The sequence below is a fragment of the Thalia democratica genome, chromosome 2 (genome assembly GCF_965202585.1).
Source record: "Thalia democratica chromosome 2, ktThaDemo2.hap1.1, whole genome shotgun sequence".
NCBI classification, from domain to species: Eukaryota; Metazoa; Chordata; class Thaliacea; order Salpida; family Salpidae; genus Thalia; species Thalia democratica.
Window position 1 is genome coordinate 52318862 of NC_139166.1, and position 19352 is coordinate 52338213.

The 19352-nt window shown below is 26.9% G+C and overlaps 2 protein-coding genes across 3 annotated transcripts; both read right to left on the reverse strand.

Annotated features, from left to right (window-relative positions):
- Positions 1-1495: 1495 nt before the first annotated feature.
- Positions 1496-11634, reverse strand: LOC145830226 (RCC1 and BTB domain-containing protein 1-like). Of its 2 annotated transcripts, XM_082938161.1 has the most exons (11): positions 11469-11634; positions 10438-10588; positions 7198-7394; positions 6550-6642; positions 5699-5839; positions 5366-5488; positions 5008-5091; positions 3809-4062; positions 3304-3455; positions 2820-2950; positions 1496-2523 (listed from the first exon to the last, which is right to left on the reverse strand). In XM_082938161.1, exons 1-11 carry the CDS (start codon positions 11622-11624, stop codon positions 2383-2385), a joined length of 1623 nt encoding a protein of 540 aa, XP_082794287.1. In that variant the 5' UTR covers positions 11625-11634; the 3' UTR covers positions 1496-2382. The 2 variants fall into 2 exon arrangements, with proteins under 2 accessions (XP_082794287.1, XP_082794288.1); XM_082938162.1 differs by lacking the exon at positions 1496-2523 and having other exon boundaries at positions 2846-2950; positions 3278-3455.
- LOC145830227 (uncharacterized) lies at positions 11633-17615 on the reverse strand. The gene is made up of 2 exons (XM_082938163.1): positions 17595-17615; positions 11633-12480 (listed from the first exon to the last, which is right to left on the reverse strand). Exon 2 carries the CDS (start codon positions 12457-12459, stop codon positions 11905-11907), a length of 555 nt encoding a protein of 184 aa, XP_082794289.1. The 5' UTR covers positions 12460-12480; positions 17595-17615; the 3' UTR covers positions 11633-11904.
- Between the last annotated feature and the right edge of the window lie 1737 nt (positions 17616-19352).

The window sequence follows — 19352 nt, forward strand, 5'->3', positions numbered from 1 at the left end:
CGCGCGATACATTTTTTATTATTCTCAATTAGAATAAGCTTACTAGCTTTAAGTTAAAACCACTAAGAAACTTTAACCCAGGATTTCCAAAACTTTTTTCATAAGGCCCTCTTTAAAGAAATAAAAAAAGCTATGACCCCCTCCGACAAGATTCTAAAAATTCTTCCCCAAAATACACATAAGAGCTTTATTTTTTGCTCTTTACCATCAGTTCTAGAATATCTAGTGTAAGTTTCAAATTATGGCCTAATAGTTCTCCCTTTTATAGCTTATGGTCCCCTACACTTCCTCATAATATCTGGTATAAGCTCCAAAATTACCTTTAAATACTTTTGAGACCTTTTTTACTTTTCTATATTAACTCCAGAATATCTAGTGTAAGTTCCAAATTATGGCTCTCCTGTGGCACCTTTACTACCCATGGCCCACCTTTGTTGCTTATGACCCCCTAAATTTCTGTAATGGCGGCCATATGGCTCATTTTGAGAAACCCTGGTTTAAAGCAAAATATAAAGTCATATTATTTTTAAACCTTACTAGTGTTAAATGTAGTTATTTCACGACAAAAAGAAACAAATATTTCAATTAAAATAGTAAGTTAATTGACCATCGTCTCACCATAATAGTATTTTGAAATAAAGTTGTTATTTAAAATATTAAGTAAGCAGCACTTGATAAATTTTTGTTCGAAGAAATGTTTTACTAAGTTAGTGCTGAGAAAATTTTTTGTCGGTGGACTAGACTTATCAGAAAAATCTTAGCGGGTCGAATTTGTCAAAAAAAAGTGAAATTGAATGAAGTAATTATTTCCTTTTGCTAAAAATTTAATTATCAGTACATTTCGATTCATTTGTTATCAAAACTCCAAGTTTTATTTGCTTGAGATGTTTCCAATTTAAAAAAGTACGTCGCGGGCTGCTGCCCATTCCTATACCAAGTGGTTCTACTATTTTTTTAGATTAGTTCAAAAAAAAAACTATTTAAGACTAATAAACTGTTCAAACAGAAATTTTATTCAAAAGTTTTTTAATTAAATGTGTTTTAAGTATCTTTCTATAATTTTGTTTAGCTGTTTTTCTATTGCTAATTTGTTATACAGCACAAAATGTGATAATGTTTAATAATTACTATTATAAATTTTTTGTGAGAAGTATAATATTAAAGCACCTTATCGAAGTAGACCAAGTATGGAGTATGAAAGGAATATACACAGTATGTTAAAAACTTAAGGTTGTTTTCACAACTGAAATAGTCAACAACTACTTTTATAAGAGATATATAATGTATTAAAAAAAAATTAATTAACTTAATATTTTGTTAGGTTTTTTTTAATCAAATTTTTTTTTTAAATTTATTTATCATTAAACTGTCTATAAATGTGCGAAGCAAATAAAGTAATTAATTTGATGTTCAAAGTTTAGCTTTTAAGTACAGATGTATATCTCTGAGAAATTAACTTGAAACAAGTTTGTTTAAAAAAGTTTGTACCGTTTTCAATGTTTTTTATTTACAAATGTTAGCTATTATGAATATATATATACTGACTAAAAGTAAAAAAAAAAATTTAAAACTTTCATAAGCAAAAATTTTCAAACTTATTTTTTAATGTTTAACAAAAAACAAAGATATATTACTAAAAACAAAAGGTGATAGTTGACATTTAGAAATTAAAATGTACAGAAAACACAAAATACTCACCAATAAAATTTATTTTAATCAAATAAACTCAAACAATTTTTTTCAATGCAATACTTTTGGATCATAAATGTTTATTTTTGAGTAATCTATGGGCACAGCTTTTTCTAGTTTAACATCGACTAAATAGTCAATGAAATACAGATACCTAATAAATTATATCTATAAAAAGCTATAAAAACTTTAATTCTGAAGGCAGTTTGAAACCTTTATATAAATATACTCAAAAATATATAAATTAAATTAATATTTACATGTTTAAAAATGAAGTCTAAATAACTGAAACAGTTTAAAACGCTAAAAATTACTGTCTCTTAATAAATAACTTATTTCAAAAACTGGATGAGTTAATAAAAACTGCACGAAATACACAATTATAAAAACCTAGAAAACAATTTCCTTAAAATTAAACTTTAAGACAACAGAATATAATATTCCAAAAAAAATATTTTAGTAGAGTTTTATTTCGATAAAATCTTAAAACAGGCAATTTCAGCCGGGCTAATTTCTTAACTCACTTAAAAAATAGACTTATGACTGTTGGGTATTTTTTGCAACAAATATTTATATTTAAAAAACACAAAAAATTGAACTTGTAAAATCTGACGCTCGCTTGCCAAACCACCTCTTTTCGATTCAAAACGTCACACGCAACAGTGACGTAACAATCACCCGATGACGTCACGATCACTTTTTGAAGGCTCCGTGCTGCGCCGAGTTGGTGATGAACTCGAGCATGACCTGCTTCTCCAGCAACTTGAAGTTTTCCGTCTGCACCACCTGCGTCATGTGGTTCTGGCAGAACTGGAAGCAGAACCTCTGCAGCTCCTGCGAAGTTTAGTTTGTTGATTTTTTTACAAAATAAAATTTTTTAAAACTACTGATTAGAAACAACAGTTTTCGTTTTTTCTTTGGAAATTACTTTCAGTTAAATAAAAAAATGTCTACCACTTTTACACTTGTTGTAAAAATTTCAAAACAACTGTACTAGCAATTAGTTTAAATCGTTAAGAATCCAGAATAACAGGTTTAAACCAATATATTAAAAAAAATCAATAATTTAAAATAACAAAACAAGTTAAAATCATGAAAAACAATTTTAACAAGTAGCTAATAAAACTGACTGCAGCATTGTACATGATGGATGCGCTGTACAACAATGCCGCGTTTTCAATATTGATGCTTTCTTTTATCAGCCGCTGACAGTGCCACTTCAAACCGTCCTCACAGTAACTCGTTGCAAGATCCAGCAGCCCTGTCCGTTAAATCGGTGTTACCACTATTTTGCTTTACAGTTATTTTTAATTTAGTGTGGTTGAAATCGCTATCACTGTAAAAAATAAATTCAAAAGGACTGACTACGAGTCCTAAATTACTCGAAAGAATTTTTATTTCTATAATTAGCTCAGCTAAATATTTTCAATAATCAAGTTTTGATGTTTATTAAGACTAACAACTTTTAACCAAGACAAATTAAAACGATATCGTGTATTTTCATAACAAATCATGTTTTCAAATTTAAAAAGAACTTGACTATTTCAAAGTATTAATGTAAAAATAACATATAATTATCATTACTTACTAAAACTATTTCATAAAACAATTAACCAATCGCGTCTTGGGGTTCCAGTTCAACGTGATCGGTGTAAAGGTATCTGAGAAAGGAAAACACCACGTTGTAGGAATACTCGTTTATTTGTATCACTTTCTGTTCGTTCTCGTCCCAGTGAGATTGGAACATTCGGCTGAAATAATCACACCTGTTTGAATGTAGAAAATAAGGTTATCACTAAAAAAGTATGAAAACTAACAGATATAAAAGCAAAGCTTATTTTATTACAGACCTATATATAATAGCAGTGAAACGTCAAACGACAAGTGAACGTATCATGATTGAAACGTAGACTTATTAGAAACAATTCTAGCAAAAGTTTCATTCACAAGCGCGCGAAAATTAAAAAAAAAAACTTAGATAAAATGTAGTCTAAAAACTAAAAAGAAACATTTATTTTAAAAATACAAGTTTGTTAGTCTATTTTTAGTACAAAATTAAATTTAAGGCAAAATTTCAAAACTTGAGTTTTTCCAGGTTTTTGGAAACCCCGTAACAAACCTTATCTTCAGCACGGCCTTGTGCACGTAGATCATCTTTCCCTCCACCAGAATCTTCAAATCCGAACTGCTCTCGTCGTTGAACGCCGCCGACAAGCTCTGCTTCACCGTCGGCTTCGAATCGCCGCCCATCTGCATCGGCTGCCACGAGACTGGCGGGGAGGAGAAGGAGGCGAACACCGCGTTCAAGTTGCTGAAGTGGGTAAGCACCGGGGTCAATACCGCTTGAGACCTCAGGTGGCCCCACATGAACACCTGCGATCAAAATTTGTGTTGAGGTGTTAGGTTGGTACAATCTACTGATGAGTTCACAGGATACTTAATGTAAGTTAAAAATCAATAACATGTAGGCTAAAATACTTTGCGACTATAGAATCATAAATGTTTACTCTACGACTCCAAGCGAACAGTAAACACCTGGTAAAAACTTGAGTCAATGTTTTGGACTGAACTAAAGAGTTCACAGGATGCTTAGTGTGAAAAAAAAACATTAATACGGTAGGCTAAAATCCTTTTTTGACTTTTTAAGTAGTTCAGTTGCTTGTTTATTTAAACTCTGTAAAAAGTGCGAAAGTATTAATTCTTTATGTTAGAACTGTTACTGTATAGTACAAAAGCATGAGCTTTTAAGTTTAACATATAACATGTAGTAAATTTTATAAATTGTTAGTTTGTTTTTTGAATTAGGAGCACAAAATAGATATAAAGGTAATATTAAAAAATGGATGTAATTATTGAACAATCTTAAATTATGAAAATTTCTTGTTTAAAATTTTGTAAAACTATGAAGTTTTTAAAATAGTTAATGGTTTTTAATTAAGTTTATAAAACCTAATTGATTTTAAGATAACTATTACTAAATAAGAAAAAAAATCTTTTGAGTTTTATATATAAAAAAGATACTGCTTTTATTTTAAGATAGATGTTTACTAACAAATAAGTTATACGTTCTTTTTAACTTTCTACAGTATTAAAACTAAAAAAACTTTAAAAAAATATTTCGACGAATTATTAGTTTTAGTAAAACTGCATGTGTATAATTTCACTAAATAGTTTCGAACTTATAAGTTCACAAACTTTGTATTTTCAAGTTAATCTCCCCAAAGTTAAGACAACTGTAATAAATTTAAACCAGTCAGTAAATATACAGATTGACTTATGTGCACCATTGTGTTATTTGTTATATAACTTAAAACATACTTGTCCCTGAAGGTTTTGCGCGGCTGAAGAATTGCTGTAGTGAGTTGCAGCTACACTAACTATGTGGCCGACTTCAACTGCCACCTGAAAACAATAAAACTAATCAAAAACTTGTGGAAGTAGACTATTATTAGGTCAAGTATGTAAATTGAAAAAATAGCTTGAATACCATGTTGTTTAAAATTTTAAAGTGAATTGCTTATCGAAGGCTGTTGATTTTTCAAAAAGCATCATAATTACAATAAAACGACTTCAAGATTTTTTTTTAATATACAAGAAAGTTGATAATGTTAGTTAGATTTTAAAAACAAATAAAGCTAAGTATATAAAAACTTTTTCATTAACAAACTATCATTACCCGGACGGGGGTGTTTTGGGAAGTTTTGTTACCTATGCCCAGTTGACCATAACTGTTGCTGCCCCAACCAAACAATTGACCTTCGTCTGACAGCGCAAAAACATGTGAAAACCCGCAAGCCACCTTTAGACAACATCAAAAAATTAATATTGCACAAGTTTCAAAAAACTAAACCCTGAAAAAGTTTAATATTCAACACAAAAACTTAAAAAAACTTTAAACAAAGATTTCGGTATAAACTTAACTGATCATCAGTTTATCATAACACTCATAACAATGATTTTTACACGATATTAAAGCTTAAAATCCATAAAATTTACTTGAAAACCAAACCTTTTTGATCATGTGGTTTTCAAGTTGTGTCACTTTCACGGGGTTGGCTTGGTTGACGCAGTTACCAATTCCCAACTGACCGTTTCCGTTGTATCCCCAGCAGTAAACTTCCCCGTTGCAAGAGAGAGCGAAAGAGGTGTTCTAGAAAATATTTTCACATGTTACTTCTGGAAACAAGCTAAAACTTTTTTCTTTATGTTTTATAGGAAATTTCCATAAAAGCTTTAGTTAGTAGTTCAATTTTAAATGCATCTGCAGAAATACTTTAAATAACTTAGTTTTTGTTTTATTTTATTACCAAAACAATGCTTCACTAAAACAAACAATATTTTAATTTAGAATTTATTCTATTCGAATAAGATTTTATTAATTAACTGACTAAATGTTTTTGGCAAATTTTCTCCAGGTTTTAGAAATTACACATTTTTAAGTCTATTTTTAGTTTTAAGTTAAGTTTAAGGAAAGAAACTGTGTTAAATAGTATAACAATATCAAAAAGATAATGTTAAGCTACTTTAAATATATTTTTAATAAAAAAAAATTTGATCATGACATAAAATTTTTATCTATATGATAGATTTTTTGTGTCAAATCAAAATTTTACTACTTAACATGAGGTTTTCCAGTTTTTTGTTTTCAAAATTTCTCAACTTCCAAGTTTTTTAGCCTAAATTGTCGAATTCTAGGTTTTTCCACAACTCTGAACTAAAGATACCGTTCAAACGAGTGAAACATTGTTTTGGTAATAAAATATAAAAATTTAAAGTGATGTTATTCTCCTTAGTTATAAGTTGAGAGATTTTGTTGCAATCTTAAAAGTCGAAAGAACACGAAACACTCTAAAAGCAAACCTGGCAACAGCCGATGTCGGTCATTCTCATCTGGCCGATGGTCGACAGAACTTTGCGAGGAGTGCTCTGGGTGGAGGTGCTGCCTGATCCAATCTGGAAAATAATAAATTAATATCAGTGTAAAGTTTACTAGTAATTTTCTTCTGAAAAAATCTTCATTCATTGAATTCAAAAATTGAAACTTCTTAATTCTATTGACTGTTTAAAATAAACTAATTCAAGTAATTAGTTTTTAATAAGAGCCTTAAAGAACATTGTACGAGTTTTTGTGTTAATTAGAATGATGAGAAATTGGTTTTAAAAAACGACTTTAATAATAAACTTAGTATTGAACTTTTAAAAAAATATTGTAAAATTAACAGTCTACATCAGATTTAATTTTAGTTATTGTTGTTTAAGGTGCTTAATGTCAATGTTGAAATACAAAATTTTTATTTTTAGAGATTACATAATAATTCAACTTACTTCTAAAACAATTCCTTTATTTTTGTTGACAATTAAAACTAACATTTTAAAGATTTTGATTTTTAATGAACAAACATTGAAAAATTTTCACTTTTGTAGCTTAGCGAAAATAATTGAAAATCTCATAAGACACAAACGAAAATACATCTTAAACTACCAGAAACAAAGCTACCAACAAAACACCTGTCCGGAGCTGTTGTAGCCCCACGCGTACACTTCGCCGTTTTCAGTCAGTGTCAGCGTGTGGTAGCTGCCGCAAGCCACCCTGGTCACCCTCGTGTTGATGAACTTGGACACTAGGAAAGGGGAATACCCTACAGTGGAAACTCCGCTGCCGATCTGCGTGTACACGTTGTGCCCCCAGCTGTACACTTCTCCTTCTGTGATAGTTGATATGAAAAGTTTAGAACAATTTGTATTTATGTTAATAATTACAGTCTGAAGTCTTAACGGTTGGAGTTTGACTAGACAAACTTAATAGAAGAAAAACAACTTTTTTTAGTTAAAATGTACTCATTCAACATACTATGTGCTTTAATTTTGTTTCAAGTTAATAGACTTTATCAGACAACATTACTCGCTGGTTTTTAGGTCTAAGTATCTGGGTTCTAGTTTTTTATGCAGTAACTAAAATTTCATAACCATTCAAATTAAAAATATGTCGCAACGTGTCAAAAACTAAAGAGTTTTATAAAGTAAATCAGTCCAACTCGATATATGATTATGAAAGAATATTTAAAGTTGTTTTCACACAGCAAATTCAAGTAAAATTGTTAAAAACATTATCGGATAAAACCATTAAATAAATTGTCAAAATTATAATGTTATATTATTGTTAACTTTTGTGGTTTAATATCAACATATAAACTGGTTTTGAATTAAAAGATTACGATCTAAAAACTAAAAAATTATACAATTTATCCAACTATCATATAAAGTTATAAAAATTGAGTATTATGCAAATGATAAATCAAGTAAATCTGATTGCAAAAAAGAAGTTGAACAAATTTCGAACAACATCTGCATAAAAAATGAAAAAAAAGTCAAGCAAATCCAATGGTAAAATTTTTAAGTTCTTAAGTTAACTTTTATTTAAAAATGTTTGTTTTTGTTTACAATAAATCTATATGTATTATGAGTATCTTGTTAATAGAGAACAATTTTTTTAAATTAAAAATTTTTACTATATACATTTGAGTACCATTTAGTTTTTAATTTGTAGCTGACTATGCATTGAACAGAATGAGTAATTAAAAATATTTAGACACAAGGAAAAATTGTCTGCAACAGGGTTCCTTACAAATTAAGAACATCTTGTGTTGAAAGGTAAATTTTGTGTTACTTTTTGTGGGTAAGCTAAAAAAATCTTTGAGTCTTGCTTAAAACTTGATGTTACTAAAACATCTTACCCCATCTTTCAATAGCTTACTTGTGTTGGGAATTTTTTCTGAAAGGAATTCAAGTATTTGAATTTCAAAAACATTAAAATTGAGTAAAAATGTTTACATAAAATATTAGAACAATAAAACAAGTCTAATAAATTCAATTAAAGTTAATTTGAGTTACAACAACTATTTTTATCAGTTTAAAAATTAAACTCAATGTTAGAGGGTTATAAACCTAAGTCAAGAAACATAATTAGTTATTGTAATAAATTATATTTTATTATAAAGTTTTTTTTTCAAAATTTTGGTCAAATAAATACAATAGTACTTAAAACCTTTAAATCTTAAGTAAAAACAAAAGTGAATTATAGGCTTCCAATCAAACTTGGAACTTAACATATTAAGGTGTGAAGAATATAGTCAGAGGGTAAAGTGAATATATGAAATTTCAGAGAATAGAAAGTGATTTGTGTGAAATAGATATAAATATTAAATGAATAAAACTATATGTTACTTAGGATATATAATTATATTAATATATGTTTTGTGAATGTGTGTTGATTCGTTGACACACAGAAACATATGTTGGTAGAATAAAGGAAGATTACTGTATAATTTGTTTTTATTTATATTCCAGTGAAGTTACTTCACTAGGATCTTTTGTTAGCAAACAATTAAACCTATATTTTGAACAGTAATATTTAACTAGTAATTTAAGGCCATAGAGGGGGGTATCCCATATGTTTTACAAGTAAATTTTATTCTATAGATTTTTTTCTAAGTTTCAAGATGATTTTTAACGTTTCAAAAAATTAAAATTATTTTTTTGAGATATGACCGCATAATAGGTTTCCCTGTGGGAAGGGAAAACTAAAACAGCGAAAAAAGACTATTTTATTTAAAACCTATCTCCTCCTACATTTTTCAAGCAATTTTCTTCTAACTTTTACAGTCTAATCTTAATAAAATAACAAAAATATGATACTTTAAACTTTTAAATTTTAAATAAAAACAACAAAAATTTTAATTATTTAATTTTTTTTTTCATAATTTTTGTCATAAAATTTTTATTTTTTTTAATTATTCAAATTCATAGGTAGCTTTTTTTTTTCTTTTAATATAAAGAACATTTCCAGAAAATTTGAAGAAGATTGCTTGAAAAATGAAGGAGTAGATAGTTTTTTAGTGAATTTTAAAATTTACGAGAAAATTGACCCCAAAAAATTTTTAGTCCATACGTTTGGATTGGAAACTTTTTACAAAAAATCAAATATCTCAAAAGGTAAATGATATTTTTGAATTCTATAAAAACTGGCTTGTAGCTTGTACTTAAAGCTTTCATATAAAAGCCAAAGTTAAATTAAAAAAAAAAGTGTTGCACCCCCCTGTGGCCTTTATGGAAAACTATTTCAGTCGTACTAGAAAAAGTAACATTTTTTAAAATTTTTATGAAAAACTCAGAAGGCTATTGTTTCAATAGTTTCAATGATAATTCTTATCTTATCCAAGCATATTAATTTGTTGAATGATTTTTTGAGACAAAAACAAAAATGAATTTATTTTTGAGAGAAAAAACGCATAAAATTATTAACTTGTAACTATTTAACCCTAATTAACTTAATAACCTTAAATCTAAAAAATTTTAAAAATTTGTTTACAAAAAGCATTTAGTAAAGTTAAAGGCATTAAAATCTATTTTGAAAAGATAAACAAATACTAATATTAAATAAAAAATTATCTTTTATTAGAATGTTCAATACATCAAGTTCTCCCATTAAAGGGAACATTGCTGTGAAACATTTCTCAGCTTTGATTTTACAACACAAAACATTTAATCATTTATTTACTTTATATGGAGTAATATAAAAGTTTGCTAAAGTTTTTTTTGTAATGTGACCACAAAACTTCAAAAAACATGTTTCTGCACACTGTTAAAACTACAAACTGTTGTTAGTAAGTTAAAAACTTCTTAACTTGTACTTTATTGTGGTATAGAACTTAATATATAAAATATAATTAAATAATGAGAAGAAATTACCATCAGTCAAGACTACTACGTGTGGACCACTACCAGCTGAGACATCAACTATCTTTTTGTTATCAAGCTCATTTATTTTTCTTGGCCTCAAAGAGCTTTCTGTGTCTCCGCACCCAAAGCATCCGTTGTTGTTACAACCAAGAGCATATACCTAATAGAAAATTAATGCATATGAATATTATTAATATTTTAAGTTAATGCAATTTAAAGAACATATATATAACAATATTTTTGTACTTGCTTATATAAGGGCATAGGGGGTGGGTTGATTTTTACAAGTTGATCTTATTTTATAGAGTTTTATCTAAGCTATCAGAATTTTTAACCGCTTTAAAAAATTCAAAGTATTTTTTGAGATATGAGAGATCAAAGTCAGTGACCTTAAAAGGTTCCTAATGGAAGAGGAAAACTAAAAAGGAAAAAAACCATTTCAGTAAAAATCTATCTCCTCCTTCATTTTTTAAACAATCTTCTTCAAATTTTCACAGAAAGTATACTAATAAATCTTAAAAAGATTGAATGCAGGAATTTTTTTAATTTTAAATAATAAAATTTTTATTGAAAAAAAATCTTTTTTTTTTTGTGTTTTTATCTAAATTTTTTCTTTTTAAATATTTTTAAAATTCCAACATTCAAAGTCTTACAAACTATAAAAGGAACGTTTCCTGAAAGTTTAAGGTCTCTATCTTAAAAAATGAAGGAGAAGATAGACTTTTAGTAATTTTTAAAATTTTGGAGAAAAATGATACCAAAAATTTGCGGTCCATGCGTTTGCATCAGAAACTTTTCATAAAAATTGCAATATCTTTAAAGTTAAATAAGATTTTTTAGTTCTATAAAAACTGACTTGTAGTTTGTATTTTATGTTTTCATATAAAATCCAATGTTATTTTTAGTAAAAAAAAATGTTGGACCCCCCCCCCCCCCCCTTTGCCCTTAAACATAAAAATAACCTTATGAAAGGACTTAAAACAGTAAAAATACTTAAAAAAATTAAAGTAGACCAATTATTCAAACTTAAAAAAAGTTACTTTTTTGTCCATAGTTGTAAAGATAACTTCAGTAGCATTTACACCAAATGCAAAGACTAAATGAACTTGGCTCCTTATACTTTGGTCTAAAATATTCATGAGCGGCCACATCTGCATGTTGGAAACATGCTGTTCTAACATCATCACTGGTTTCATTTTACGTAAAAGCAGCTAATAAATAGTTTAGAATTTAATTTTTTAAATTCTTTTTAGTTTACTTGGTAAAAAATTTTGTAATAATTTTGTTAAACTAAACTTAAAATAAAAATAAAGTAGCAGAAAGACAATATTTAGTGAATAAATATTTCAAAGAAAATAAATAGAAGTAACAAACATGATTTTTTAACTTTTAGTACTTCTTAATTTAAATCTGTGAACTTTATTCTTTTGGTAAAAAAAAATCAGTCTCATACACAATACTTTGCAACAGTATCATTTATCTATTCGATTTTATCATTTCATTTGGGTTCAGAAGTGCAAAGTTTTGTAACAGTTGTTTCACATCATCTTCCCTTAACCTGAACTTATCTGCAATGAATTCTGAATTAAATTCTTCTTCATTTTTATTGTGATTGTACAAGATGTCCACGGTGTTGCGCAAGCTTACTCGACCTCTTGGAATTTCTGTCTGAAGCTTGGACATTCCGTGAACATGCTTCTGTGGAAACTTGGATTTGTCAACTTTGTCATTGAGTTCATTAGAATCGTTGTCTAAAGACACAACTTTAACATGCTGCATATGTTCCAGAACTTCTTTGTTTTTACTCAATTTTTTAGCAACTACTTCATCTATTGCCTTCATTTGTTCTTTAGTAAATTTGACTTTAGGAACATTCATAGGAGCACGAATTGGCTCAGTTATGTGATCATCTACTACTTTATGAGCTCGCTCAAGTGCTTTGTACTGATTCATTGGTTTCATTGCTTTTCTTTTTAAATTTGTTGACAAATCTTTACCTATTTTTGTTACTATATCTTTGATGTTACCCATTTTATAAACTAACAAATTCACCTGCTTAATTAAAATAGTAAGTTTAAAAAGAAAAATAATAGTTTTTACTTATTTATAAAAGTTTTAAAAAATATATTAATTTATCAGTAGCTTACCGATATACAATTTTCAGGGTTTGTATGCAATTTTTTTTTAAATTTTGGACTGACCTTTATTAGTCAGCGGCCAGTTTAGCTTAAAACCAAATGAAACAAAATAACCTACTAGATTAGTTGTGTACTCATAGCCTAATAGAAATAAAACTTGTTTTACAATTTCAAATTATTTGATTAAATATGGGCCTTAGAAAAAAAATGAGTGTTCACAATTTGAATTGTAGTGTAACTGCTAATTTTTACCTTTTAACAAAACAGTAATTTCCGAGATATAAACAATCAAAATTGTAGAGCTCATTAGGTTCCTGAATAAATGCATAAACAAAAACCACAGAAAAAGACTAATTCACTAATAATATACTATTTCCTTTGTTTTTTAACCAATTCTCTTCAATTTTTATAGCCTCAAAGTCCTTAATTAACATATTATAAATCTTTTCAATGCATTTTTTTTAAATAAAATAATAATTTTATTAAAAAAAAAAGCTATTGCTTTGTTTTTATTATCCAAAATTTTTAGTTTTTAATGTTGAAAACTACCAACAAGTCTTTTAAACTATGTAAGAAATTTTTCCTGAAAATTTGGGGTTTCTAGCTCAAAAAATAAAAGAGAGGACTGATATTTAGCAAATTTTTAAAATTCCAAGAAAATTGAAAATATAAAATATGTAGTCTATAATTTTGTATCACAACTTTTTTTAAAAAACTAAAATATCTCTAAATTAAAATTTTTTTTAATTACATAAAAACTGACTTTAATATAAGAGCCAATGTTATTTTTTTGTAAAAAAGTACGTTATACCCCCATATGCCCTTAATTAGATATGACTCTGGAATGAAAAAATTCCAGTTTTGGAACTTAAATTTATATATACCTACTAAAGACATATTTAACTTTTTATTTTAAGAGTGCAAGAGTTTTATTACTGTTTTGTTAAAAGGTAAAAATTAGCAGTTACACTACAATTCAAATTGTAAACACTCATTTTTTTTCTAAGGGCCATATTTAATTAAATAATTTGAAATTGTAAAACAAGTTTTATTTCTTTTAGGCTATGAGTACACAACTAATCTAGTAGGTTATTTTGTTTCATTTGGTTTTAAGCTAAACTGGGCGCTGACTAATAAAGCTCGATTGTAATTATTTTTTTAATTAATTTTAAATACATCAACACTGATACATTCTCTTTATAATATTACCCTCTCAATAAAAAATGTATCCACCTCTTTGCAAACAATCTTTAAATGCATTAATAAAAAATTATATTACTGGTAAGGAAGATAATAATATCTACAGAAAGCAAAAAAAAAATCTCAATATTTTTAGAAAAATGAAAATTTCAAGCATTTTAACTGAAAAACAAGTATTTTGTAAAATTATAGCTATAAACACCAAATAATTATTTGAAACAAACTCATAAGTTATTAACATATCAAAAAAAAATTTTGGTAATTACCTAGCATGATGTTGCGTCAATATCAAGCTAAATTCAATTACATTTATTTACATGAACTCTTACTGTTTTTTCCCTAGTATACTATTTTTATTTACTACCAGGTCTAAATTTCAGACTGAAATTTTTGAACAATTTTTTTCCAGTGCATAACTTACTCAGAAAATTAAAAAAAACACATTTCTTTATTTGAGTACTTTAAAGTAAGTCTTGTCAAAAAGTGTATCTTACTTAATTAAATTGAACTGAAATACAACTATAATGTAGTTATAACGTTAAAGTTAATTTATAGATAATTAAATGCTAATACTAAAGACAAGGTTGCAACTGGTTTTTGATAAATTTCTTCCCAGATTTTCTTAATTTCTTTTATGATTTTTAAATTACACATTTTTGGTCTATTTTTAGTTTAAAGTGAAGGTTAGGTTAAAACTGTGTTAGGTAGTATAACAACATTGAAAAGATATTGTAAAGCTAGTATAAATGTGTTTTTTAATATAAAATAATTTTGATGATGACAAAATAATATTTACTGTGTCAAATCAAAATTTTATTGTAATTACCTAGGATGATGTTGCACCAATACCAAAGTGAAAAATTGTTTCTTTGATATTGAAAAGCTCTATATCTAAATTAAACCCTAATTTTAGAATGTGCTTATAACAAAACAAACACATTGATAAGACATTTATAAAGTACAAATCAGCTTAACGTACGGACCCAAGTAAGGTATGTAAAACGTTTAAAATAATAAACGCACACTTTTTATTTATATTAAGCATTGTTTTTATGACATAGTACAAAATAACTGTAATTAATTACAGATAGAGATGAAGACAAGCTGTTTAAAGCAAAGGTGGAATACAGCAACTTCTACTGACCTTTCAACTACTTTCAATATTTTAACTACATGCAAAACTTTATCAAGATATAAATAAAAAATTCTCACTATGAAAGTTTGTGTTTATTTTAAACTAAAGTTACAATAATAAAACAAAGTTTGTAACTTAGATTAATTAATCAGAATATATCTTACTACTTACATAAAAGTTATTTATCTAACACTTAAGTAAATAAACTTAAACAACTAAAATAAACAAACTTTCTATATAAACCGTTTTATTAATGAAAGAAAAAAGATACCTAACAAATATCATGAACTTTTCAAATTAAGATAAAACTATATAGTTAATAAAAAAATGTGTTGCTTTTCAAAGTTCTATCGTTTTAATTGTAAAAAGAAATAAAGTTTAAAAAAGTCGTCAAAAAGAAAAATAGGAAGTTATAGTATAATACACTTATTTTAAGACATTAGCAGGGATAACAAAAACAAAATTACTACATTAACTTACCTATAACTAATTATTTACTATGCCTTTAAGAAATCTACTTGATAAATAAATTATGGTTTTAATGATCATAAGAAATACTATCAGTGTACGACTCATTAACCAAAAGGTTTTTTTGTACATCAGATCCTTAGACCTAACTTTTTGAGCGCTTTTTTTTTTTATTGTTCAATAAACAATATATATATATATATATCAAAAAAATAAATTAAGTACAACATAACAAAAAATGTGAAGAAAATAATCGAATTACCTTAAAATTAAATCATTTTTTGGTTATTTATGCTTAGTAATGCAAAAAATTATTAAATTGTTTTTAAACTCGGTAACTAAAAGGTTTTTTTGTACACCAGGTTCTTAGACCAAACCTTTTGAACTCTTTTCTATCGTTCAACAAACAATAATGATCTTTTAATGGCTATAAGTTTTTGCACGCACAATATCTGTGCTTTATTTAGCATTAAAATACTTTCATTTTGCTGCTAAGTTAGTAAATAATTTTTAATGAGATTATTTTATATTTTAATTACTTTTTTTTCACTAAAGTATGTGAAGACCACTTGTTGATCAGGAAAAGGTTGGCGGTCCTGGAAAAATTGATATGACAAGACCCATGTGTCATCCAGACCGAAAAACAACAGTGATAGAGAGTTAGTGAAAAAAGAACATTTTTGGGTTTTTAATGGAGTTGAAAGGTTAGGATTAAATTTAAGATTTTTAGTCATGCTAAATGGCCATCACCTTTAACAATATACTGTACCAACCTATTTGTGGTAAGTTATATTACTTTACATTTTTGTAACAAATCCGTTAGCAGATCTTTTTAAATGATAACTTGTTAAACGTTTTCAGGGGCAGTATGGCTAGGTTTGCTGAGCCGTTAGTAATGGGAGCAAGAAGGGATATGGAACTGCTAATAATAGCCCACATCAAGCTGGGTACAAAGATAATGACAAATGGCTGATCATCGTATAACTTAATTGTGTCTTTAACTGGCTCAAACGACCAACTATTGAATTACAAACATGAAGTTATCAATCAAAACAAACATTTTGTTGACTCAAAAAACAAAGAGGTCCACACCCAGAAAGTTGAAAGGTTCTGGGGTGACCTCAAAGACAAGGTGATAAAAAGAGGGGTCAAAACTTTGAACTACATGTACATAAGTACCTTTTTTGTTTAAAAATTTCCAACAGCCAATTTAATGGTGAAATCAGGCAAAGCCTTTCCTTTTTCTAGATTTATTGTTGAGCCACAGTTTTTCAAATAGATATTTTTTTGATTTTTAATTATTGAGTAAACTTTAACTTTTCTAGTTAATTAGTAAACAAAGTAGTGTTTCGATACTAATTCTTTAATTTTTGTTGTACCTATAGTATTTTGTTACTAAGCAGATTACTTATTAGTTTTTTTGTTTTTATTAATAAGTCTGATAAGTGAAGGAAGTAAAAATTTTTTTTTATAAATTAATTTGTCACTTGTTTATCATTATAAGTTTTAATTTATTTATAAAGCAGAATTTTTTTTAATGCATAACAAATAAATATTCATAAGTAAGTTAATCATGTGGTGATTTTGTTTTGTGTTATCCTCCCAGATTATGTTGTAATACAAGTGTGTTTTTTATAAATTCTTTATTAATTTTTTTGACCACTTATTTACACGTTATTTCTTTAAACATTTAAAACGATAGAACTTTGAAAATCATGTGTTTGTTAATTAAATAATTACATCTTAATTTAAAAGTTCATAATATTAGTAAGGTATCTTTTTTCATTCATTAATAAAACAGTTTATATAGAAAGTTTGTTTATTATAAACTGTGTAGTAAATAATATTTTATTTACATAAATAAAATAAAAACTTAAAATTTAAAAAAATAATTAAAAGTTTAACGTGTACTTAAGCTGATGTGTACTTCATTAATGTCTTAATGATGTATTTATATTGTTATAAGCACATTCTAAAATTAGGGTTTACTTTGATATTGGTGCAACATCATCCTAGGTAATTACCAGAATCTTTTAAGATTATACATAAATTATTTTATTTATTAAAATTATATTTGAATAGACATTGAATTTAGTATAACTTCAACTTGATATTAGTGCAACATCACCCTAGATAAGGATTGGAAAAAGTGGAAATTTGAAAATTTCTGAAAATATATGGTCATAAAATTAAGTGAAGCTGTGTTTAATTCTTATAGTGCTTACCTTATTAATTTTTTGACTCCTTTAAAGTCGAATTCTGAATATCTAAATAAAAATAGAATATCAATTGATTTTCAGCTCAATATTGTTGCAACTTTTTTTTTTCTTAAATGTAGAAAATAAACAATAATAAATAACTTCATTATAAGCAACTACCAAACTTTTATTACAAATTTAGAAATTTTCAAGTATTTGAACTGATAAAAATAGACATTTTACTAATTCAAAAAAATATTTAGCCTGATTTGGTGTGATTGGGTATAGACCCTGAATATTTTTAAAATGTTTTTAAGTGATCAAGATTAAACATAACTAAATTTAAACAAATGAAACCAAATACCAACTATTGTCCTGAACAAGACATTAAAAGGTGTCCAAAAGGTACTCTATAACCGAAAGGTTTTTTTGTGCACCAGGTCTTAGGACCAAATATTTTAAGTGTTTTTTTCTTGTTGTACAATAAAAAGTTTTAAAGACTGAAGGTTAATGTGTGTATGAGCAAGTAGAAAGTAAGTTTTAAAGCATCTTGGGAGTGTTTCAAAAAAGGGGATTTACAAGCAAAACATCAAGTACTAAAGTTTAGTAACTAAACCTTGCTCCAATACAACAATGTAGCGGAAGGCTTTGTTTTAACATTAACAGTTTTACTAAACAAGAAATATTGAGTGTTTTAATTATTTTTTCTTACTTATTATAAACAATCAAGTAAAGCTGCTGGTTGTCCTGGAAAAGACGTTAAACGGTATCCGTGTTGTGCAAATAGATAACCGATTTTTCGTGCACCAGGTCTTAGAGCCAAAATTTCTAAGCGCTTTTTTTGTCGTTCAATAAACAGAAAAATTTGAATTTTTTATGGGGAACTACTGATAGAATTTTCATATATTTCTTGATAAGTAATAATTAGTCAATTTTTTAAGTGTGAATGCTTATGCAACTTTAGTGTCATATAAACTTTTATATAATTTTAAGTTTTTAAGTTAACTTAAAAGACAAACATAGTTATTTTTTTCGATTAATTTTAGTAGTTTTAACAAAACTTAAACATAAATTTTAATAAATAAAACGTACCTACTAGCTAAATACAAAATAACTATAAGGCTTTGAAAAACTTTTGTAAGTCTACTTCAACACTCGCTAGTTAAAATTTAAATTTTATGTGTTTATCATCTACAAAAAGTTTTGCTTTAAAACTTTTCTAAAGCACACATTAAATAAAATCAAAAACCTTTTTTCAAACCTTATGACCATAGATGCCAAATGTAGCTTAAACGCGGAAAACTTGTCTTAAAATAAGCTATTTTTCACAATAGCTGTTAGCTTAGCATAAACCTCTTTTAACCCAAGTTTTGAATTTTATAGCATAACAGCCCAAAAGGGAGTAACGTAAAGGGGAATCCCGTTGTACAAAAAATTTTGAAAATAATTTATCAAAGTTTATAAACTGTTGTAAAAATGCTTGTAACTACAAGTTGTAAGGCTTAAAATAATAAATTTTAACTGTGGCAGTTTAAAACATTACGAAAGGTTCTAAAGGAACACTGCTCTTTAAATAAATTTAATTTGGAAATAATAAAAAAATGCTCATGCTTATAACTAGTATTAAAAAAAAATCATCAGTATTAAAATAATTCCATTTTTTAGTATGTTTTAAAATTTCTTTTAGATATATATTTTTTCTATTTTTTAAAGTAGAAAATCAAATAATGTATTTAAAAAGCTGTTATGTTAAATTTTTTTTTTTTATTGTTTAACGAAAATAAG